The sequence below is a fragment of the Maylandia zebra genome, linkage group LG12 (genome assembly GCF_041146795.1).
Source record: "Maylandia zebra isolate NMK-2024a linkage group LG12, Mzebra_GT3a, whole genome shotgun sequence".
Classification (NCBI taxonomy): Eukaryota; Metazoa; Chordata; class Actinopteri; order Cichliformes; family Cichlidae; genus Maylandia; species Maylandia zebra.
This window is the reverse complement of record NC_135178.1, coordinates 3,710,028-3,735,336: the sequence shown is the minus strand read 5'-3', so window position 1 is coordinate 3,735,336 and position 25,309 is coordinate 3,710,028. Positions and strand designations below refer to the sequence as shown.

At 45.2% G+C, this 25,309-nt stretch overlaps 1 protein-coding gene across 10 annotated transcripts in view; it reads left to right on the top strand.

Moving 5' to 3' along the window:
• fbrsl1 (fibrosin-like 1) overlaps positions 1-25,309 on the top strand; it is a 290,242-nt gene that overhangs the window by 249,144 nt on the left and 15,789 nt on the right. For all 10 annotated transcript variants that reach the window (XM_076890570.1, XM_076890573.1, XM_076890572.1 and 7 more), the window contains 2 exons: positions 7,111-7,159; positions 24,701-25,103. In XM_076890570.1, the coding sequence (XP_076746685.1) occupies positions 7,111-7,159; positions 24,701-25,103 (452 nt within the window). The remainder of the gene's footprint in view (positions 1-7,110; positions 7,160-24,700; positions 25,104-25,309) is intronic.

Genomic DNA, 25,309 nt, shown 5'->3' with positions numbered 1-25,309 from the left:
TCTGTTGCTAGGGGGAGAGGGAGCAGGAGCTTTTCAACCCTGGCTCTCTGTCACACACGCACACACACACACGCACACACGCACACACACATGTTACATGTTAAAATGGCACTCGGGGCCAAGCATAAAGAGGTTTGCGTGTGTTTTGCATGTGTGCGAGGGGAGGCCACTCCATTCTCCACAGCCACTACGGAATTCATTATCATCTTAATGATGCTCCATTTGAGGCGAGTATCTGTCGGTTGACAGTTGCGTGGGACGTTTCTTCTCTCTTCGCCATATATCTCATCATGCTCGCTGGGGGTTTGCAGTCTTGCTGGCCCACACCTGTTCTGACAAGCAGGCGGCGGTGAGAGTGGTGAGAGTGGTGGGTAGAAATTGAAGGTAAGGTAGATGTTCTCTGCCCAGGGAATGCAAAGCATCGCTACGACTTATAATAAACGACCGCTCGGGAGGTCATTAAGTTTCTGGAACAGCGTGAGGACAAATGCAGGCGAGATAATTAATTTGGTGTCTCCCATTGCAGCCAGGGAGCTGTAGGCCCACTGTGCATGTCTAATGCGGCATTTATTGCAAAGGTAGCATTAGCGGGTGTCTAGGGTGAAAAGGTGGCAGTAACTGAGGACCCTGAGTGGGTGCTGATAGCAGTCTTAATTGAAGCACTATGCTACTCCCATATGAAGGGAAAAACGGACCCCTTATTGTGTCTTGCTTGTGCGTTTTTGTTGTTTTTGTACAGATACACTTCTCAATGTAGGTGTTCCACATTGTGTTCTCTATATACAGTGGGGCAAAAAAGTATTTAGTCAGCCACCGATTGTGCAAGTTCCCCCACTTAAAATGAAGACAGAGGTCAGTAATTTGCACCAGAGGTACACTTCAACTGTGAGAGACAGAATGTGAAAAAAAAATCCATGAATCCACATGGTAGGATTTGTAAAGAATTTATTGGTAAATCAGGGTGGAAAATAAGTATTTGGTCACCTCAAACAAGGAAAATCTCTGGCTCTCACAGACCTGTAACGTCTTCTGTAAGAAGCTTTTCTGTCCCCCACTCGTTACCTGTATGAATGGCACCTGTTTGAACTCATCATCTGTATAAAAGACACCTGTCCACAGCCTCAAACAGTCAGACTCCAAACTCCGCCATGGCCAAGACCAAAGAGCTTTCGAAGGACACCAGGAAAAGTATTGTAGACCTGCACCAGACTGGGAAGAGTGAATCTACAATAGGCAAGCAGCTTGGTGTGAAAAAATCAACTGTGGGAGCAATCATCAGAAAATGGAAGACATACAAGACCACTGATAATCTCCCTCGATCTGGGGCTCCACGCAAGATCTCATCCCGTGGGGTCAAAATGATCATGAGAACGGTGAGCAAAGATCCCAGAACCACACGGGGGGACCTGGTGAATGACCTGCAGAGAGCTGGGACCAAAGTAACAAAGGTCACCATCAGTAACACACTACAACGGCAGGGAATCAAATCCCGCAGTGCCAGACGTGTTCCGCTGCTGAAGCCAGTGCATGTCCAGGCCCGTCTGAAGTTTGCCAGAGAGCACATGGATGATACAGCAGAGGATTGGGAGAATGTCATGTGGTCAGATGAAACCAAAGTAGAACTTTTTGGTATAAACTCAACTCGTCGTGTTTGGAGGAAGAAGAATACTGAGTTGCATCCCAAGAACACCATACCTACTGTGAAGCATGGGGGTGGAAACATCATGCTATGGGGCTGTTTTTCTGCCAAGGGGACAGGACGACTGATCCGTGTTAAGGACAGAATGAATGGGGCCATGTATCGTGAGATTTTGAGCCAAAACCTCCTTCCATCAGTGAGAACTTTGAAGATGAAACGAGGCTGGGTCTTCCAACATGACAATGATCCAAAACACACCGCCCGGGCAACAAAGGAGTGGCTCCGTAAGAAGCATTTGAAAGTCCTGGAGTGGCCTAGCCAGTCTCCAGACCTCAACCCCATAGAAAATCTGTGGCGGGAGTTGAAAGTCCGTGTTGCTCGGCGACAGCCCCAAAACATCACTGCTCTCGAGAAGATCTGCATGGAGGAATGGGCCAAAATACCAGCTACTGTGTGTGCAAACCTGGTAAAGACCTATAGTAATCGTTTGACCTCTGTTATTGCCAACAAAGGTTATGTTACAAAGTATTGAGTTGTATTTTTGTTATTGACCAAATACTTATTTTCCACCCTGATTTACCAATAAATTCTTTACAAATCCTACCATGTGGATTCATGGATTTTTTTTTCACATTCTGTCTCTCACAGTTGAAGTGTACCTCTGGTGCAAATTACTGACCTCTGTCATCATTTTAGGTGGGGGAACTTGCACAATCGGTGGCTGACTAAATACTTTTTTGCCCCACTGTATATGTATTTATAAGGGTTTCAAATTACTGTAATTGCGTGTTAAAACAGTAACACGGGTGGCCATCTCCCAGATCAACAACAACAAGGACAAAACATGGACCTGTACTTTGAAAGGAGACACAGCTTCAGGTGACAGTGAGTGGAAAATTGGAAGAGAGGGCAGTGAAGGAGGAATCTGACATTGATGAAACACCAAGCAGTGAAGCAAATTAACACTGTGTGTACGTGGGTGTTGGAGGGGGGCGCAGTAAGTGTGGATTCACGGTCAGACAGGTTCAGCCGGGGTAATCGAGAGCCTGATCGTCCATCTCAGGATACACGTCCTTTTTGCGCACTTCACTTCTCGGGGTAGGTGGGCTTCCTGTTCACTTTCATGCTACCGATAGGTCTTTCAGCGGCACGTCACACCAGTGCAGCACAAAGCAGCTGTGTACTCCTACACTGGAACATCAAGTGTCTTTGCCTCCACTAAGACATTTGACCCACTCATCCTGCCAGTCAGGGGAGCACGGACAATATGATGCGCTGTGTTTGCTTCCTCCGCTCTATTACCCATGATTATGTAGGACAACATTCCTGCTAGCTGCAGCACAGGCACACGCTCAGTTGGTATCCATGGTATTCCTGTACGTGTCAGGTGATCGTCTTTTGGTGCTGCCCATTAAATTGTTTCTCTCTTATTGAGCTGTCAATCAAATTACAACAGTCACCTTTTCAATTAGGAAAAATGTCATTTTGCAAACTTGTTTGGAGTATATATACGCGCTTAGATTAGCCACCTCTGTGCTTGTCATACGACGGTCTGTCAGGAACATAGTACGTGCCAAATGACTCAGAACTAAATTGTAATTATAGTCTTTACAGGCGTGAGCCCACCACAAAGCCTACTAACAGGTTTCTTTGTTTTCACACCACAGCTGTTGTGATAGCTTTGCCAGCTTGTTTAAAAATTATTTCTCTGCAGGGAGGGGAAGGGTTGCTCCTCCTTCATGAGAACAGAACAGGAGGAGCCCATATTAGGAATCTGCTTGTATTTAGTCTGGGTTTACCTAACCTTTGGCTGTAAGATTTCACCCTGTTTGGACATCATTTGTTCTGGCTCCAAGGAGCAGCTGTAAGATCAAAGGTAGCTGGAGGCCGAGGGATCGTTTGATAAAAAGTACGAGGGGGGGTGTCTGGTGGATGGGGGAGAGAAACTGGTCTCTCAGCAGTCTTTACTAAATGAGGTTAATTGAATCTGGGTAATTGCTGACCTTCCTGTCTCAGTGAAATTACAGCCTTAACTGATCAATGCTTTTCATAAATTTATGCCTCAAGGTCGTTCAGCTGATTATACTGCCCTCCCTTACTGCCCACGTTGCCTCGCTCAGTTGGCCCATTGTGCGAAAAATTAAGCAGGGAAGCGTTTCAACACAAAAAGAGTGCAATTATGCTCGTTTCAGATTTTCCAAATTAATTAGCTTGCTGTGTTTTTAAGTAAAGGGAGCGTGGACGTGGAACATTTTCAAAGATTATTCCTCCTCGCTTCTTTGCTGTGAAAGCAAATGCGTTTGGCTTTGCAGGAAATGTCCTGCTCTCCTTCTGCTACTCTGCAATTATCTGGAGATTTATGCAGTCAATAAGTCACTGGTGTTCGGGGAAGTTGGGGACTTTTTAAAACAAACAGCAGTGTAATTTGTAATTTGGCATTCCCTAAATCTGGGAATTATGGTTCTCCATGTGGCTCTTTAGGGAGTTAGCACTCTGATGGTGGGTTTACTGGCCAAGCTCCCTCCCTGGACTCCTTCTTTTTCTTCTCCCTCTTGTTCCTTTTTACGCCTGCCGAGGAAACGGGAGGATTTCACAGCTGCTGAGAGCTGGGCCCTGGCTGGGCCCTATGACCTCCTTCTTGCTTACCCCCTCCCTCCCTGAGTCTCGCTCCCTTTTTTCTCCAGCTCTCCAGCAGTCTCTTTCCTCAGGGAGCTCTTGTGTGGCTCAGAGGAAGCTGAATCATAAAGCATGGCTAATGAATAGAATAGGGAAGGAAAGCTGAGGCCTGCTGACGGCCCTCCAGAGAGGAGGCCAGGCCCCTGAAGCCCGAGGCTCAAATAGCAGACGGTCCCCACAAAGGTCAGGCTTCCTGCGGCCCGCTCCAAGGGCTTTTAGCTCCCAGGCAATGTGGCTTGAATTTCCCCCATTATTTTTTAAATGGTTAAATTTCCCCATTTCCTTTGGAAAACCTGGCCTCTGCTCCTCTTTCTGTTTTTCATTGTCTCTCCCATTCTCTCTATATATATATTTCCCCTCTGTCTCATCTTTCTCCATCTGTTTTTAATGGCACCCAGTGTTGCCTCAACAAAGAGAGTGTGAAGAATTTGTTATACATGACCTCTGTACACCACAACCGCAGGCAACTCAGACTGCCAGCAGCACAGCCCCGTGAAAAAATGTCAACGTGACCAGCGAAACCCAGAAAGTTCTGTAAAAACAACAGCTAGCAACATCAGGGCTCTGCTTTGACATGCCTTTTTAAGAAGTGCTCTTTGCAAGCCGGCCTTGTAATTGTGGATTATACAACGGACTCATGCAGACTTGGCAGGTGCAAAACACAGCATTAAAGTCTAAATATTGGTTGTTGATGTTACTTGGAATACATTTGCACTATAAAACAGCTCACTGCACAGTGAAAACAGCCAGATTAGGAATAAGGAGATCTTGGCACGTGAAGAACAAGCGTTTTCTGTTCTCTTTCTCATGAACGTGTTATGTCTGTCTAGCTGTCTGGAGAACCACTCTGGTCATAACAATTGCTTCAACTGTTACGCCGAGTTATGGCATTACCTACCCTGTCTTTTCTGGTTTTGTGACCCTGTGCCACACTAAGCGAGTCCTCGAGCCAACTCCCGTGTCCATTTGACAAGCTTCATTTCATTCTGAGCCCATATTTTTCTTCCAGGGCCTCCAGGGCAGCGATTCAAGGCTGAGGTTGTGCTGTTGCAGCGCTGAGGCTTGGTACTGGAGCGTTTAATGTCGTCCAAAGCTAACAAAGAGCCTGTGTTGTAGGCTGGCGCCCTGGTTCTGGGAGACTGAAAGAGGGCAATGCACAACACTCTGTCTTTCCTCTATAGTCTTTCACCTTGTCTACTGTAAGAGGAAACAGGAAATATTGCAGTTCAGCTGAGTGTTCGCCCTCCTTTGAATGTTCCACCCACTGAGACTGAAGAGCTGTTATTGACCTTTTCTTACAACGTCTGCTTGAGGTTATTGAACTACCCAAAATTCGCCAGTTGTCTTCCTATAAGCGCTGCAGTTAATTATTAGCGTAACTGAGACAGTTGCAATTGTTGCTGTCTAATTGTTGCTGAGGTGTTGAAGAATTTAATAAATGCCTAATGTGTCCTCGATTCAAGCCTAATAGTGCTGACATAACATCACTGGCTTAGAGCAAATCTTGTGTTGTTTAATCATTTTAAATGTGTCTGGCAGATGCAATCGTTCAGAGGCACTTTGTGGCATCTTCCCTTTAGGTTCAATACCTGCATTTTGTTGAGTGTTGAGCTGAGGCATCAAGCGCAGACATGCAAACATTGTTCTGAACAGTAACACAGTGGCAGCCGAGGAGAAATTGGGAGATCTTGGAAAGAAGAGGATGTCCTCAAAACACTTGTGAAGTACTAACAGGGATGCCAAGGACAGCCATCTGTGTTTACAAAATCATTTGCTTTCTCTTTCTGTCTCTGTCTCTCTTGTACTCACTCTGATTCACTGTTCATTCTTTACATATGCTCCCTTTGTGCCGCATAAAATACAAGCATGGCAGTTAAGGACACTCGGGCCCTTTGGGTGGAACATATGTTCAGCTTTTGCAGCTTTTTACAAGTCGGCAGATCCCAGATGAGAGCAGCTAAAGCAAAGGGAAATAGTGGCTTTAAACAAAGCCCCTATATTGGCTGCTGTTACAGGCCGAGGGTTTTCATGGTTAATGCCGTCCTCCAAGCACGCAGACAGTGTTTTTGAACAATGTGGCTTTGCTGCTGTTTTGACTTGCTGTGTGGTCAGCAGCCATGTTTTTTGCAGAAATAGCTGATGTTACTTTTATTAGGTGTTCTAAATTCAAGGGCAAAATAATCCTTCTGTGTTTAATATACTACAGATGGCTTTCTTCTTCATGCGTTTGCCCAAGCACCATTTTAATATAGACAACCAGGTCTCTCCGCTGCTCAGTGTCATTTGCATTAGCCACGTCTGTAAACGATTGGTCATCACTTTGATACTGTCGTCGATATTAAATGAGAGACATATTCTATTCGTGAGATATGTACGTTTCTTGAAAAATAACACAAAATGAAATATCATTTCTGAGGGCTAGAGAGAGGGTGCTGGAGCCTTTGTGTTCGTAACGCTGCATAGCCATCTTCTGACTTCCTCCGTCTCTGCTGTCTTTGACAGCATTTCCTTTAAGGGATTTCAGGTGGCACAACAGTGCCACCTAATGTTTCCTCGTCAGGAAAAAATCAGACTAGGACCACTTGGTACAGAGGGAGTTCTCTGCACTGGCTGATTGAAGACTGTTGATTGACTGTGTAATGCTGTGTGGGAGATGAACTTTACTTCTAAGCACTTATGACCACATTTGTGGCTGGATAAGCCTTTTACTGAAAAAACAAAAGTATATATCTGTGTTTGCTTCCCAGCTAATGAGACAAATCCACTAAAGGTCTGCTGTCCTTTTTTTTTAACAGGTGTCTGATGTAGGATCGGAGAAGCTCTTTTCCCCTACCACACCCAAAGGTAAGCCCACTCTGCTTTTTCTCTTTCACCGCAGTCTTTCCTCCTCATTTATTCACATCAGCTACTGGGTCCATTCAGATTTAAATGTCAGCAGACATAAACAAGGTCTGGTGACTACATATGCATACATTTTTGCCAGGGCGCAGAGTGGCGTTTCTTGGACGACCTAGCCAAAGGCTTAGCCTTCCTACATATTGGTTCATTAGAGGGGATTTAGAGCCTCTCTGCCACATGCTCCCACAAATGGGAACTTCCCCTCAGGCAATACAAGCTCTCTGACAGCAGGCCTGGACCATAATGGATGCCAAAGGAAAAAGGCAGAAAGAGCTTTGTCAGCCCCCCAGACAGCACAAATTCAGTGTGCGTGCATCCATATGCACATGTATGGATTACAAGTCCTTTGCTTTTGCACAGGATGAGCATGATTTGATGCAGTTTTTGCATTTGTGTGGCTTCATGCACCTAGTGACATACTGTGTATATTAGGCAGGTGATACAGAAACTATGCAAGCACAGAAGCACCTCTATATTTAACACATGTAATGGTGCAGTGCGTGTGGTAAATACATGTTATTTTAAGTGCTTGCTCCCCAACACACCTGAAATAACAGAAAGATGAACCAATCAGATGCATGAGTGCTTTCAGCCCCATTTAGTAACATGTAACTAAATGATGAGGCTGCAGATACTGTAACATGTGATAGTGTTGGAGAAAAAGTTGCAACTAGCGTACCTAGCAAAGGCTTCGAGGTTGTTGTACAGCACTTAACGTCCACCATATTTACCAAACAGATCTTCACAGGCTCCTGAAGAAATGTTCAGTCTACTTCAGCACAACAAAAAGGAACGAGACATCATATTGCGATGTTGTTACTGTTACAAGTTCATTGTAAAGTCTATCAAGTTGGCAATCCAATAAATTGGCCCAAAAAAAGAAACAAAAAACAGAAAAAACAGTAGTGCAGTGTAGGTTTGGCTAAGATCCAGCCCAGTCAAATCACCCAATCCTGGTCGACAGGTCAGCGCAAAGAGAAACACACAGGGGCAGGCAGTAGAGGAGCAGCATGATCAGCCAACTCTACATCACATCCACCAATGTTGTCCTGCTAACAGTGAGAAGCCAGATCTGCCTTGCAACAGGAAGTTACAGTAGCGCGTCAGTGTCAGTGTTCAGAATTTGGTGCCTGAAATTCTCTGCTGTTGCCAACTTTTTTGCACCGGCACCAGTTTTTTTTTTTTTTCTTGGACGAGGGGCACAGTGGAAATGTGTAGGAGCAGTTGTAAATTAGGCACCAACACCGTCCTGGTAGAGAAGAGGTGCTACTGACAGATAGCAGCATGCAGACCGTGTTCCCTCAGGGCAAGAACCAGGAAGGGGTCCCATTAACACAGACTGAGAGGGAGGGAGGTGGAGCTTTAAAACAGTGCAAAATATAAGGTGGGTTTTGGAGGGGGGCATGTCTGCAGACTCAACAATAAGATTTGTGTATTATAATGTGACGGTTAGGGATGCATACATGTATTTGTTGATACTGTTATATTGTTGAAAATGTATTAAAAGATCTTTTGCTGTAAGGACGTAATGTAACAAAAGTGATCTGTTGCTCCGAAGTGTTGCTTTCTTTAGCACAGTAGCTTTGACTGCTGAGTGGAAAAGCATGGCTGACAGCAGGGAGAGAAACCAGGCTTGCAGACTGTGTGATGTAGATGACCTGTGACCAGCACTGGCCTTAAGAAACCAGCATTCACAATGACAATGACTTCCAGACTTGCATGGTTTAGAAAACAACTAGACCACATCAAACAACAACTATTCCCCACCAGGCTGTTGAAATACTGCTGTTGTCAGCTGTCAGGGTGTTGACTTACTTTTATGTTTATGCAGAACATGGCTGCATATAAGCAGACTCTACCCTATAGAACTGCGCAGGCATGTGCGTACTTGATATTTTCCATTTTAGCCAGTGTAGAAAGACCTCTGTGGATCTGGCTAATGTTCACACAGAGCTGAGGATTAGGTCCACGGAATTACATCCCGACAATCCAATCAGAGGCTCCTGATTATCACACAGATCAACCAGATTCTGTTTGGGCGATGCAAACGAAGGACACCAGATTAGAATTAGAGGTTAGAAAGGGAGAGACGACAGAGAAATTCAGCAGTTTGATGAAGTGATTTGGTGACAGTGAGGAAGAAGTTATCACGCTAAAATTGCAGAGCTGCCAGCCAGCCTCATCGCCCATTCCAGAGTTGTTGTCCAGCTGTAATGGATTCTAGGACAGTGTTTGTTTCAGACCTAGGCTGGTTTTTCCTCTGTGTACGTATAATGTGTGTGCAATACAAAGCAGCCCACAGGCTGTTTTCCTCTGGTTTAGAATGGAGAGTATGTGTCCCATTACCCGTCTCGCTCACGATCCTATAGGACTGATCACCAGGCCTGTCGAGCTGTTGGCTGGAAGACTCTCAGACAGATTTCTGTGTGCACGCAACCCCACTCAGGCACACACACACCGAAACATTATGGCACACATAAATATGTAATGCTGTGATGATGTTTGGCTTCCACAAATTGCTAGATAATGAGTGTTTCTCTTACTTTCACCTCTTCCTCGCTCTTCAGTGTCGTGCTCCTTTCTGAACTTTATTTTGCGATTACGTGTACAAACAGTCGAGGTTAACTCCAAATTGTACACAGGCCCACAGTCTGTCATGTTAATGAAACGGTTCAGGGTTAATAGAGGAGAAGAAAGACCAACATTGTAATCACTGATGGCAGAGCGCTGTAATTATGCACACAGGACAGGGTTTTGTGCAAAACCCAGACACCCTCGCCGTCTTTCCCTCATATTTACTTTTCATCATCTCTGCATTTCTAGCATGTTGACAGCCTGTTATAGATGTAAGCTGACACTACTGGTAATAGCACAAGTGAATAGTATCTGTAATAACAGAGCACACACTGCAATTCTCTTTGGGTGTTGTTACCCAAGAGCTAGCAAGAAGTTGCACTGAATGTCTGCCTGTGTTGCTGGTTATGATGTAGGAAGGTGCAGCAGAGGTCAAGCATTATCTAACACGTATTGGTTTTTGTTTATTTGCTGTCTTAAACCTCCTGCAAATTATTGATTTCCTGGAGGATGGCATGTTTAAGTAAAAGAACTCGTTCTCCACTCAGGGCTGCTCTTATTGAATCGCAGGTCATAGTTTACCGTTGTCGCTTGCTTGAAGGCAAATGAGAATCTAAATGTAGCTGCTGAGCATTCGCAGGGCACCTCCACAGAGCACAGATAAACACCTCACTGGTAGGCCTTCTCGTGACATTTCAGAATGCCGGGCATATGGATGTGCCGGGGAGTTATCACCTAGCTGTCAGCAGCTAGAAATATCTGAGAGGAACACTGAGGAATGTGCACCGACTGTGCTGAATGTAGCATCTGTGGGTTTTAGAGCAGTAAGTATAGTGTATATACCTTCTTTGATTGCTTCCTAGTTTTCACTGATGCCTTATTGTCTTAGCTAGATGCTACCTGCCACAGAGTGATTGTAAACCCACGCTGTGTGCCATCCACCAGAGAAACCTGGGGCATCTTGGGATAGCAGGCGAAAGATTGGTAGAAAACCCATTTCTGAAGTGGATTTGTGCCCTTGTAATCCTGATTAATTTTGACCCGTTGTGCTCATTTTAAACAGAGCATTACAGTAAGCGTGAACACAGCAAGCTCTGGGGCGAAACCAGGAGCTTAGCGGCTTTGGGAGGCTTAGCTGCAGATGGCATTTTAAGCCGGACTTAATAAATTGTTTCCATTAAACTTACCGGCCCACACATACTGGATTAGACCAGTGGAACAAAGGAAGAGGAGAGCGTGTAGGGGAAGAGAAGAAAACACACACACACACACACACAAACTGCCGTGATGCACATCTCGGCTAACATCTCTCTGCGGCAACGTGAGAGGTGAAGATGAGGTTAACGTAATGTTCGGGGAGAAACACGCTTTTGGACATGCAGCATTAACTCACTTTTGATCTCTTGCTCATCAGGGATGTCGGACCAATTTGGTTAATTGACATAGAAATAAACAAACAAAAAAAGATTCATAAACCATTTAGCTTGGCAGTGGATTTAGGGCTTATCCTCTAACTGTTTATATATAAACACATTACCACTGCTGTAGCTTAAGGATTTAGGATGTACCCCTACCCTTGCCTCCTTTTTTTTTTTTTTGCTTTTTTTTTTTCCTTTGGCGCATTTTTACTCATACATCCGTTTGTTTTTGAAGGAAATCAATTCCTTGTGGTGGAGCCCTGCCTCTTCCCTTTTCTATCCGCAGCCCGCCCGCTACCTCCTTCCCCCATCGGCTCATGGCTTGCTCCCTAAGCTCTCATTATGTGCTACACAGTCCAGGTCCCTGTGTCGAATCGCTAATCAACCACCCTGTCTGCAGGCCTGCTCTCTCAATAGGTGCTGAGTGGCCTTTGTTCCACCACTGATGTTTGCTGCATGTCAATAAAAGAGCTATGGTCTCTTCTACCTCCGCCTCCTCCTCTTGCCTCGGCCAGACAGAGCAAAAGGCCCGCTCCTACAGTGAAAACTTACATAAAAATGAAACAGTCTCTCACCTGCTGCATTCTGAATGCCGGAGAAGGGAGGAAGGATGGGTGATTGGAAAGGGAGCAGCAAGGTCAGGGGCAGGGGATTGAGGGCGGCTCAGGCATAGTGAAGTAGATGAGAGAGCATGTTTGTGTTCGCCTGAGCAGCTCTCCTCTGGCCAGGTCAGTGTAATGTATCACTAACCTCGGCGGCCAGCCTGACTGTTTGCAGGCTCTCACCCATTAAATAATAAATGGAGGTTGACCCTCTGACCAGCTAATCAGCTTTTCGCCCCCGTTGAATCAGGATATAGTGGAGTTAGATAGAGAGTGTGGCTGACTGGCTAACAGGCAGGCTAGATGACTGCAGGGCAGACGTGACGCTGGGAAGCATAAGGGCTGCAAAGGCTCCATCCAGATCAGCAAGCTCTGGAATTGAAAAACAGCCATCACCGCTGTGGAATCTAAGCCTGGCGAAGCTCACGTCGAGTACCTAAATTGATTTGTTGACTAATTCCAGACAGGAAATGTTTTCTTTATCCGCAAGACCGATATTCCTGCTGTTGAAATAACAGTTTCTGGTATCGCCCCCATACTTTCATGTTTGAAAACGAGCCGTCCCTTATACCTCTTTCACTTGTTGAGCTTGAAGAGAAGCTTACATGTCTCTGGATTTGTTTTAAATATTAAAAAGCATGAACTCAGAGCAGGATACAGAAAGCAGAGAGATTAGCTGGCACTCTGAGTTCAGGGGAATAAAATCAAAACATGACTTGTTTCCTTATCAGTCTGTGGGCTATTTCTGTAAACAGCCATAGGGCAGCTTATGAGTGATTTGTTTTCAGAGAAAAGGGCGATATTAATGTTCCCTTTATTGATAGTGTTAATGCTGTTTGTGCAGCCATCCTTGTCGGAAAGATGAAAATAAATAGGGGGAGCTCAGCGGAGATAAGACACGTGTTTAATTATTAATTGAGCCATTACTGACAGAGATTGCCTTTTTTGATTTAAAGCAGGAAGGTCTGCTTCAGGGACAGAAAAAGCAATTACAGAATTCCCAGTTTGCACCGCTGCTGCCCATCGTTCAGCGGACACTGCAAGAGGGAAGTGGAAGGAGACAAAACGCTCCAACACACGCATACATCCTGTCACACTGCGCTGTTCCATAAATTATTTTAATTCTTCTTCAATATTTATGGCTTTTTAAATTATGATTACACAGTCATGTACTATTCATGTAGAGTGGCAGACAGTCAAAGGGACCAGTCCACATTACCCACAAGCCCTCTGTGGTCTGGCACCTTAAAAAGCTGACTGGATGGAATTTGGTTTGGTTTCGCATCATTCAGCCAGTGAAATCAGACTGTATCGCCTTTTACGAGCTGCCTGTTTTCAAAGACTGTCTTGATTTTGTATGCGTGGCAATTAGCTGCCTTGTAAAGTCATTTCTGGTATGTCATTAAACCCCCTGTGCACTCTGCGGCCTCTGTTATGTCCATTAGAAAAGCGTCTGCTCTGTGCAAATCGCCCAGCGGGCATGAATATTAACTCTGCCTTCCTTTAGAGCATTTGATAACTGCTGGTTAAGTTTCATTCTTGAAACAGAAACTCTCTCTTGTGTGTGTCAGCCGTGACACGTCAGGATGCTTGACACCTGTCAGTCAGTCCTATCGCTCCCTGTCATCTGTGTCAGTCAACCCATGGGTGGTGATCGGCTATTGTGAGAGAAAATGGAAGTCACGTTGAACGCTGTATGACTAGGCTCCATTGTGTGCCTCTGCGTTCATTGACCGAGTATGGATTCAGCTTTAGCTGTGGAGTGGGAGCAATTACAAAATCACTAAAGGCCACGAGGGAATTTTAGGATACGTTGTCTGCGTTTTGGCTTGAACGCGGACAGACGCTGTTTCTCATCTTACATGTTAAGTCAGAGTGAAAATAGTGCAAATTTCAGTGTACTTAACATTACAGCCTCGAAATCCCCCAAATACCTTTGGGGTTCAGTACAAAGAACAGCTTTTCAGTGTTGTCTCTTCAGATCAGATAAACTATTGTACCTCAGCTACACACACATAGCATTGTGTATACTTGCTAAAACAAAAAAATTGCCATTGTTTTGACAAAACTGGTTGATTTATTATATAAATGTTAACATTCAGACCCTGCAGAGAATTTAATTTAAGCAGCAGCAAACTAGCATGCTGAAGCTAACCGCAGTAGTCATACTTTGGTCTGATGCGTCCCCCGATGGCCAACTAGCACGGCTCAGGTCGAGTCTTGTCTCAACAGAGAAAAAACATAATAAATGGATGTAGGCTCAGTGGTTTTTGTGGCTGTTGTTTTTTTTTCCAGAGGAAGAGAAGAATATAAAGAGGATAAGTCCATACAGCAGCAGCAGCTCTCATCACATCTTCTATCTAATCTTAATCCTCCTCCTCCACCAAAACAACAGCCAGCTGCATCGTGGAAGGCGTTTTCATTGTTTACTTATGAGAATACATGACCAGCGTCTTATCACAGCTGTCAGGCCTGAAATGTAAAGCGTGTCGCCTGTGATCACTTGCAGGTTTTCTTGTTTTTAATCCTTCAACTCCAGTCATTCTGCTAGCGAGAGTGGGTCCTCCCCTCCCCACATCCCCACACCCCACCCTTTATTTGTTTGAAGATCCCAGTTCTTCGCTATGTGCATTTTAAGCTCATCTGTGCTGAGAGGTTCAGAGCCAATGTTGTTTGCAGATGAGGCTGTAACACTCACTGACAAAGCCAGATGGTAGGCGATTGTGGCCAAACATGACACTTGGATAATGTACAATCGCTGGCAGGGGGACATTCAGCAGCCTAGATGGATATTACGAACATGCTTGTAATGCATTGGGATCAGTTCACACAGCTTTATAAAGATGGAAAAACCATCAACAGGAACAAAACGGATGTAAAATGCTCCAGATTCCATGAGAGACAAAGGACGTCCAAGTATCAGAAGAATGTGCCAGAGAATTTAGGGGTGAAAGGAGGTGAACCCAGTAAACACGATCCCAAATCCAACAGAAGTATCGTCCTGCTGTATAACGTATTTCCCGAGTATAACCAGATGGGTGGTCCGCCTCCAGTGTTTGTTCGGTATTCATAGCCCCTTACCTTTTCACTGGTAGCATATTAGTACCCATGTTTCTGTCAGTGGCTTATCAGAGCCACTGTGTCTACAAGTAAAACCACAGGCTCGGGCTAGCTTGAGTGAGGGTTGGGTCTGGAGAGGTGAGCCTAGCTATTAGCCTAGAACTCAACACATGGTGAAAGATGTAACCCGATACGCACTCCTGAGAACAGGCTTGTGTTTGCTTGTGCATTTCACCAGGAAAGAGCAGCATTAATCGTCCCAGTGTTTGTTAACAGACAGGGAGTAATTCACTGAGACAGAGCGCCCTGCGTTTTGGACAGTTCAGAGGAGGTTAAAAAAAAGGAACATGAACAGTGTGGTCTCCTCCAATATTCAAGCGGTCATCTGTTTGGCTGTTGTTTTTGGCTACCGGTGAATTCCCTGCACTGGGCCCTGGTGGTGGGGCCCCTAATGACCTCTGACTGACTCTAATACCCCATTCAGCTGAGCATGGGCTCCAGCCTTTCTGGCTGTTGGGTTAGTACTGCTGTGTTGAAGGGTGAGCAACAGGACTGGGATTTCACTGTTGTTTGCTTTGGGAAAGAGCAAGAGAGATTGTTCCAATGTCACACAACCCACGGAGAGATGTGTACAGAGGACTACCAGCAGTATCGACTGGGGTTAGGCTGATATATGTAGTGTTGCTGACATTTTCCTTTTGTTAAGATCAGATTTCCCACCTTTGTATAATGCTGTTTCTCTGATTAAATCATGTATCAGAGCTATTTTAAAAATAATGAATAAAATAATTTTTTCTTTCCTTTTTGGTTCATATTTATGTAAATTTTCAGGGGTAAATATTCACCTTAAACATGGCCAAAGTTTTAAATTGCCTGGTTTCAAGAAGTGGAGCTATCCTAATTTGTTCATATCAGGTACAAAGCCCCGCCCATAAAGATGGCTTCAAAGGTCACCAAAACTCATTGTTCCAGACTTTGTATTAACTGAGGGACTAAACTGTGAGATCACTGTGAACTTTAAACCAAGCAAAGACTAAAACAAACAAACATATGGAGTCAAAAATATTATAAATGTCCCGTTTACACTATATTTTAACAGTTATAAGAGTGACCATGTCAAAATATTGAAATACTTGACATATTTGTGAATATCTTGGCATTATTAGTACAGAAATGTAATCTTAAAAACAACTGGTAGCGCAACCTATTACAAGCGATCTGCAGAGTCAGCCCAGTGTTATCAGCACTGATATTTACTTTCCAAAGAGCACATCTGTTAAAGCCTAACTGTGACCAATTGCATCAACATCACGCCTGCCTGTGTTTTTGGAAAAGATCAATATATGGTTATCTCTATCACTAATGATACAGTTATTGACTCATCAACTGTGCAGACAAGTGCCTCGGGCTCCTTATCAGCTGTGGCACACTGTATTAGTGTGTCGGGCTGGTGTAGCGCCGGCCTAATCCTGGTAGCAGGTGCCACTAGAGCCGAGGTAGAGTGGTCATGTTTTTCAGGGACGATGAGCCATCTGGGTCTTGATACTTTATGGTGCTTAAAACACACTCTCAAGTGTGACACTCCCAGCACTTACCTTTTAGCTGCACACAATAATCTAAGCGCTGGCTGCTAAAGGGAGCGAGGAGGCTTTCAGGAGAATTTACAGGGTTTGATGTGGTGTGGCGCCTCCACTTCGACATGGATTCATGAAACAGTCAGACACACTTGGCGGTTTGATTTTGATTCCTCCAACTCCGTCAGTGTTGCTTTTGTCATATTCTGTCTGAAATATGTCGAGCAGAAAGAAAGCCTGTTTGGTTTGGTTTTTTGCCTTTTTGTGCCAGCAAACCTTGCTCAACACTTTTCTGGGGCCCTGTGTTGTTTTCTTTTCTCTGTTCTTTTTCTTTTTTCCTTCCCCTGGTGTCGTCTGTTTCATCTTGCGAGTGATTTGGCTCATTTCAGAGTCCAATTTCGCTCCCGTTTTACCGTGCACCACCCCTCTCCTCACAGACATACTCACATTCACACATTTCCCCAATCTGACACGCTGCCTTCACACTCCAAACAAATCAATTCTTCACTTTCCACACCTGGAACACCAGAGTGAAATGCTGCCGCTCACAGCAGCCCTGCAAACACGCACACTGTTGTTTCTTGCCCACTAGGGCTAAAGGAGGCTAGATTCTTCGTGTGTGTGTGTGTGTGTGTGTGTGTGTGTGTGTGTGTGTGTGTGTGTGTGTGTGTGTGTGTGTGTGTGTGTGTTTGTTGGCACCCACTTGCATGCGTGGCATGGGTTTAGGTGCAGACGATGCTGGGTTTAGGTTAGCAGCAGCCTCAAAGGTCAGTATCCAGGCCTTGTCTCCATTCGTTTACTTGACACGATTCTGTACCCTCTGCTCCCTCTTCCCTCCCCTCTGCCTTATTAACTAACCTCTCTTTTCCTCTTTCTCCCCCCGGTCTGGGTCACTTTATCCCTCTTCCTTGGCCTCTAATCAAGAATGATGAATGAGGTGCAAGGAAGGACAGCGAATGTTTGTGAACCTAATACACCCTCCAATTGTCACTCTTGTTGTGGCGGCAGTGGGGAGAAGGAGGGTAGTGCTTTTGAGAAGGCTTTTGTGTGTGTTTGTCTAACTAAGCTGTGAATGAGAGCTATTTCAAACATCTCTACTCCAGTCCTTTAAGTGTGTCATCAAGCCTTGATGTGTAATTTATCGACCCCCCCACCCAAAAAGCAAAAAAAAAGAAAAACGACGCTCGAGACTAGACTTAGGTGGTTTTTTGTTTTGTTTTTTTAAGTATTGGCTTTCAGATATTACAAGCTCTGACTATTATAGGAAGAAAAGGTTTGTAGCTCATCGGAGTACGGCTCTTTTGGCATGTAGTCTTTAACAAGGCAAAATGGCAGCACTAGTGCCGTCCTCAGCAGCTGCTGCGTCTCCATCTGTAAGCCTAAATACCCAGCAGCACTACAGGAGCCGTGCAGCAGTGGGATCCTCCTATAGAAGTGGCACCGACATGACACCAGTGACTCTATAGTGGACAGTGTGTCCCCGCCGGGGGGGCTGCTGCTGAAGCTCACTATCTTTAGACAGATACTCCGCTGGGATCTTAGGACCAGATTTCATTTACGCTGAAGATTATTGTAGTGATACTGACTTATCAACTGGCATAAGAGTGTAGAAGTTGGTTTTAGTTATCAAACAATATTTTTGATAAACTAGCATTTTCAGTCATTATTGCATCAAAATGCCAAACAGCTGCGTGTAGCTAGTTTGAAGTTTATGGCACTAACAGTGTATGACTTCACCAGTGCATTTGGAAAATGTCAATTTTCTGCACTGAAAAAAGTACATGACACATTATTTACTTTGAAATGTTAAACTTGGAGCAGTAGTTATGTTGCAACTGGTTGCATATGACCGTAAATGCAACAGTGTTTTGGTTTTAAATTCCTGTGGCATGCTGTACGAGTACAGCTAGAGCATCGATAGTGTCTTGAATGTTTAGAGAAGCAGTATCAACGTGTAAGCATGAAAAGACAAAGAAAAGTGCTGTCTGATGGATGGTCTTGCTATCTGGCTGTCACTGATGAATGGATATTTGTTTTTAGCCATTCCCACTAATGTGATACCAAGACTTTAGAACATTAGTTGTCTCCACATTTTTGGTTGTCAAAGGGTATTATTAATCTTCTTTTTTTTTTCAAAAAAGATGCTTTATTTGCATGAAGCAGGTGAGTAGCTCAGGCACTATCTCAAGTTAAAGCACAGCTTGCAATACTCATCCACTTTATCTCAAAAAAATGCACTGGAAACGTGATCTGTCTGCAAGGATGTTTGCCCCACCCCTTTCTCTGCACTAAACTGCAACGGCTGCATATGTCACAACAGTGAATGAGGTATGGTGAATGGTTAGGAGCTGTCAGCTTCCAGTTGTTGCTTTGCTTTCAGGGTGAGGAGTGAAAACGGAGATGGAGGAGGAGGTAAAGAAAAACATGCTGGCTCTTTCAGCCTACTGTCATGCCACTTAAGATTTGTTGAAGGATTTTCACCCAACCGTTTCCATCCCATTGAGAAGTAATCAGTACGGCACTGAAAGATAATATTATATCCACTTAGATGCATGTGGGCTTCATGCACGTTCATACATGAAATGAAGCTGGGAAACAGTGGGTCTGTTTACACTGCTGCACACTCACTCCCTCCATTTCTGCTTGGACTTGAAGCTTCCTGGCAAAAAGCTCCTTGTCTTTGTGTCTCCTACATTCCTTCTCGTCCTCTCTTTCATTCCTACCTCCTTCCCCTCCATTCTCTGCGGATTATGAGCCAGCTGGTAGGCTAATAGAGGATGCTTTCCTGCGGGGCACCAAAGTGATACTGTTCAGGCAGTATGGAAGCTTAAGTAAAGCTGACACGCTGCTCAAGAACTACAGCCCACACTGAGCTCCACAGAAGCCTGTAGAGAGATTCTGAAAAGGTCTTTAAGGTATGGGAGACACAGGGAGGCTGCCGCTGTCCTCCCACCGCTGAGCTGTGATGTGGGAAGCAGGAGTTAAGTCCTTTATTAGTAGTGGCAGCCGTTGTCTCCAGTCACCTCGATAATTGCGGCACCACGTCCACTGCTATAATCAATTGAGACAGCTGCCGCTGCGGCGTTCAAGTCCATCAGGCAGGCGTGTCATGCTAATTAATGAAATGATAAGGCTAGTGCTTTCAGCGTCGCGCAAATAACTCCTGAAGGCCCCCCTTCTCTTTTCAAGACAAAATCTAGCCTCAAAGTTCAAGTTACCCCTCCCGTTCTCCCCGTGTTGGCTGCCTGTCCACTGCGGCCCAAAGGGGAAAAGGGGTCACAGAGGTTGGGGATGGGTCAGTGACAGTGAAAGGGGTCAGATTTTAGGCTGGCAGGGTGGGCCGTGTCAGAGGAGCCATTAGACTTGAGTTTTTCTGTTGAAAGTTCCAAGATGTCTACCCTTTTATTTCGGAGAGCCCAGTGGCACTGACCTTAGATGACCCAGCAGTGTTCATAAGGAGCTGAGACTGATGGCTTTCCCAAAGCACATGAGCTCTGCTAGACACATCTTGGGGGAGGGAGGATCCTGACAGAAAAGGAAGTGCGAGCGTGGAGACGCCTTGCTTTGCAGCAACACATTATAGCCAGGGGTTAATGACAGTTTAACATTGCTTTTGGAGCTCCGCTGGACCGTGCATGATATAAAAGGGTTTAGACAGTCAACATCTCAACCTCTGTTGTTTCCACACTCACTCTTTTCCCTCCAATTTAAAGATGTACTCGTTTGCCTCGCATCCACAACGATGGCATATGTGCCATAAGGGATGACTGGCATATGTGTCCTGCACCATATGGCTCGAGATTGAATTGGGATGTGATATGCGCAGGAAAAACTGATTCATCTCTCAGTTTGAGCTGCCAGCTCTGTGAAATGAACATTAGGTTGTCGATTTATGCCTGTGCTTTGACTGTAAACGTGTTACAGCTTAACACCCATCCCCATTCTGGTGCCATTCACTCCTTGGTGAGCCGCGGCAAAGAGACAGAGAGAAATAATTGAAACGTGTCAGCTGTCCCCACTCTTTAGCTATCTTGGCCAGCTTTCTCCTCTTACACCCACCCTCCACCCCCCCATTTACATGTCCCAGAGATTTGCAAAAATGTCGCCTTGGCTCCCCTCGTTACCAGTTTGGAGATGCTCGAGGCAGATTAAATAGTGTGAGGCAAAGCAAGCCGTTGCAAATTTCTCCTATGATTTTATTATTAGCACAATGATTCAACACTGCTCAGCCCTTCTGTTCCTCTCGTACAAAATCATTTTGTTGAAATCACCCCGCCTGTTTCCTATGACTGAATACCTCACGGCAACGAAGTGTTGATTGGCAAGACTGCGGTTTCCTGCCTTCTGCCAGTATCTGTTATAGCCATCTTCCACAGTCACTCACTCATGAGCTAAGCCTTGGCTCTGTGCAGATTGCTTGTCTAGAGAGGTACAAAAACCAAATCATTGTGAGCTCAACCGTCAAGAGCAGCAGAATATCCTGTCAGCCAAAGCCAGCGGGAGACGCATCAAGGCAGTATGCATCCTCACATACTGTCTGCAACCTCCAACGTCTTTCGGCGGATATGCTGCTTTATTTAAATATCTGTCTGTTCATGTCCTTATTTTATCACTGCCCTGACTGTTTATGCTTTGGCAAAGCCATGAAGGGAGTGAACCGCAGTGTTTGCCTAGTAAATGAGAACACCCAGTGGCCCTAAGCCCCCGACATCCCCTTATCATTGGGATACTTTGCATATTCTCGTATCTAATCTGAAAGGGCTTTTTGCATACAGGTTCTGTTTCCCTGGCTGTTGTATATACTGGTATCAGTGTCAGCCGTGAGCAGGTAATTTATGTAACACACTCATTTGCATGCACAGCATTAGCTTGCTGAGGGTTTTAGTTGGAAACCAAATGAGAATTTTCTCTAGAGCCCTTGTTTCATTCATGAGGTTGCAGGGGCCATTTGCAGGTAGCCAGGTGTGTATTTAAAATAAAGTAGTTAAACAAGCTTCAAAGTAAATGATTTCTAAAGATGAGGAAATGTGTGCAAGGCTTTTCTTCTGGGTTTCTAGTGCCAAGACACCTTAAAGGAATCTCTTGCTCACGGGGAGTATGCCATGCACCAGCAAGCCACAGTCCAGCTAAGGGCCAAGCAATTCCAATCTGGGCCATCTGGCTGCGTAAAGGCCACAGAGGACCAGATCAGTGACAGCTCTCCAGATGTTCCATAGGGACACACAGGGTCACAAGTTAAGGGTATCGAAGGCAGGAACAGCTGTGTAGCGACACCATGTTCACCTCAGATTCCCCTCTGGACACATCAGTTATTACCAACAAATCCCAGTGGCTTGTTGTCCGTCTGCTACCTTAGTCCCTGCATCCCTACGCTCCACCCCTTCCACTCCCCAACCCACGGTATAGCACACTGAGGCACGTGCACACAGGGCGAGGCCCAATTCCCTCGAGTAAGCAACTCCACGAGAACAACTATAAAAAGATCAATACTGGGATGAGATGTCATCTGGTGAGCAGACTTGCCAACACCCCCCTAGGGAATGTCCCTGCGCCCCCCCACCCCCCAGTGCACTAACCCAGCTAAGGGGAGAGGGGTGCCACCCCCACCACTGGGCTGCCCTCCAACCTGTCTGACTCACCCAGACCATCTGCTCAGGTTTGCAGGGCAGAGCTTCAGGACAGCACTTTTTTTGCGCACTCGTATGGCATTTGTTTCACATGATCGCCTGTGGCTGGCCTACTGTTTTCCTCAGTATGTAATTTCAGGGAGTATATTACATATCCTGCGGAAAAGAGGAACAACTTTGTGTTTTGTTTTTGCAGCTTAATGAAATGCATGACAGTCAGCTGACAGTTGTACAGTGTTGCTTTGCATTGATGGGACCAAAAAAACATAACAAACAAAAAGTCTTTTTTTTGTGGTGGACGTTTTTGGACTTCAAAGCTTCTGTGCTAGCATTTTAGCCGCTGCCATTTTGTTCTTATGGCAGAGTGCTAAGTTATCAGCTAAGGCTGGAAAGCATGGTTAGCTAGCTACATTTACAAACTGTATGGCTGCACGTATTTTACTCAGCAAAACTAAAGTACTATCTTGTGTGTGCCACACAAGAAGCCATATTAAACTGAATTTTAAATTCAATTTAAAATTCTGCAAATGGCACCAACAGCTTAAACACAGTGATGCAGTCCAGCCTTTGGCTAACTTAAAATAGCAGGAAAAAAAGCCGCTGCAGCTCCCTCTGGTAGCACACCTGCCAGTCAAAGCAGCCACACCCTGACTTTAAACCTTACCAGTATCCAGAAGTGCAAGTTCTAGAAAAATATCACGCAGCATAGGGTTTTATGAAGGAGTATGACGGTGTCAGAGTTATCATGCATACATATTGTATATTTTTCAAAATGGTAGATAAACCTATTAAAAAAAGGGCAGTTTGCAAACAATAAAAATCTATTGGATAATGCAACTCTTTTTCTTTCTCCAACAAACCGGTCTGGTTTTCCTCACTTTGTTCTGCCCTTCACTAAAATGAAGTTGCATGTGTTTGCCAACAGTAAAAACTTGTCCATGTGCCATTCATTCGTGTGCACGTGTGGGTGTGTTTTATTGTGTGTGCAATCGTATATGTGTGTGTGTGTGTGTGTGTGTGTGTGTGTGTGTGTGTGTGTGCGCGCGCTTGTGAGTGTGAGTGAGCTTTCAGAGGGATTTTAATGAGGGATGTGTTGGTCTGTGCCGATCGCTGCCTCCATTAGAGCCCATTAGAATCATCATTAAGATAACCCGGCGCTCGCTGTGGCCCTGGCTTAGAATGCGAAGCCCCCACCCCCCTACCTTCCCTCTATGGTCGTAGTGAGACTTCCTTCAGTATCACTTGCCTTGCATTATGTCTGGGAAAACTGGTTGCCATGGCAACATCACCCAACAGCGACATTTTGACTGTGGATATTTGCTTCTTCTCCTCCGTTTGTCTGTCTGTCTGTGCCCGCCTCTGTGTTTTTGCCATTGAGTATTCCTCTTTCTCTGTCCCCGTAACACCGAGAGTCTGACAGTTTAATCCAAGTCCCAGACCCCAATAAATCCGGAGGTCTATATAGGCCTGGACCCAGGAATTCATTTGAAAATTATGACACCATAGCCAGCCCCAGTTCTCCTATAAATGTAAGGAGTAAATGGAAGGGGAGCTCAACAAATAAAGAAATAAATAAAAGCCCTGCCTTGCCTTTTTATTGGCCTTTTTATGGGTGTTAGGATCCTTGAAAGATTAAGCAGGCTGTTAATAGGGCCTGGATATTCCATTAGTGGGCTGCATGTTGAGTTCTCACTGGTTTGACAGCAGCTCCCAGCTCTTCTCATTTTGACTGAAACCCTGCTGTATCTGAGCACTCGTAGCTTAGAGCCACCAAGAGGGCACCACCAAGCTGTCTGTCTGCCTGTCTATCTCTGTGCATGTGTGCATAGTTAAAATGAATACCAGCAGTAGCAGCTTTGATTAGCTCAGAAGCTACAGCAGTGATTTTGCTGTTGCAGTTGTCACACAAGCGTATCCTCAAGCTCACAATCTTTGCGGGCCATTTTCCTTTGCATTTAACTCTGGGAGAAGCACAAGATCACCAACTGGCTCGTCTTATTCATTAAGATTCATAACTGCTTTGATGCTGCTTTTTCTCCCACTTTTATTTGCCTGCTACAACAGCATATAATTATAGTCATTAAATTGCGACAGTCTAAGTACGAAAAGTCGTTGTTCTGTGGAATGCTGATTATAAAAGCTTCTTGTCTGTTGAAAAGCCGCTGATGAATGGTAAAAAATGGGTTCAGAGTGCTTTCCTGTGGTTTCCCCTATCCCCTGAAAGAACAAGAAGGAAAGATAGAAAGATGCCAGAGAGGCCAAGATAAGGGGCCACGATCTCTCCTCACAACACAATTGAAACATAATTATTTCATGCCAGATTGTGTGCTCAGCAAAGCCCTGAATGGGGGCCGACATTTAACTTTAATTAGCTGTGATTTATTCATACTGACTGGATCGCGGAAAGAAATTGGATCATCTGATTATAGTCAAGCATGAAAATGACCTGATTAAACACTTAATGGAACCTAGGGAGAGGGAAACAAGAGGAACCTTGGGCAGAAGACACTGGGACAACATTAAAAAGGCAGAGAGGGAGCAGTTTTTTCATGTGTTAGATGTTACTGAGGCAAACGAAGATGAAGTTTAACATGTTTCTCCTTAAATTTTAACTGTTTTTTCCCCATTTCAGGTGTGCCAACGAATGAGAGTCCTGAGTCCAAGACTTGTAGCTCAGCCAAAGTCTCCGGTCTCCAGCGCAGCCAGGAGCAGAGCAACAGTGAGGTGCCTTTTGCACCTCCCGTGTCCAGCCCCACCCCGGCTTCGGCACCTACGGGCTCCCCTGCCCCTGCTGCAGCGGCGGCACCCTCAGAGCCTCCTAGGTTACGGCTTCCCACCCCGCCTCCTCTCAGTGTTAAAAAGGAGCTGCAACTTCCACCGCCCGTCCCTACACCTCCCCTGTTGAGGGCACCGCCCCACCCCCACCCCCACCCTCCTCACCCACACTCGCACCAGGAGCCTCGTGTTCTGCCCCGACAGCACCACGCACGGCCAGTGCACCACCCGTTGCCGTATAGCAGCCTCCACGAAATCAGGTATTTTTACTGGGGCTAAGAATTATGAGTATAAACCTGCTAAAGAAACCACACGGTTCAGCTGTGTTAGTGCCATATTCACCAACCTCAGCGCTGCACACTACCAGAAAGCAAACAGAAATTCAGTACCCAGTACTGTCTTCACTTTCACCGTCTCACCTTTTGTACCTGTTCACAGTGTTGTCTGGCAGACGCTAACACTTTCC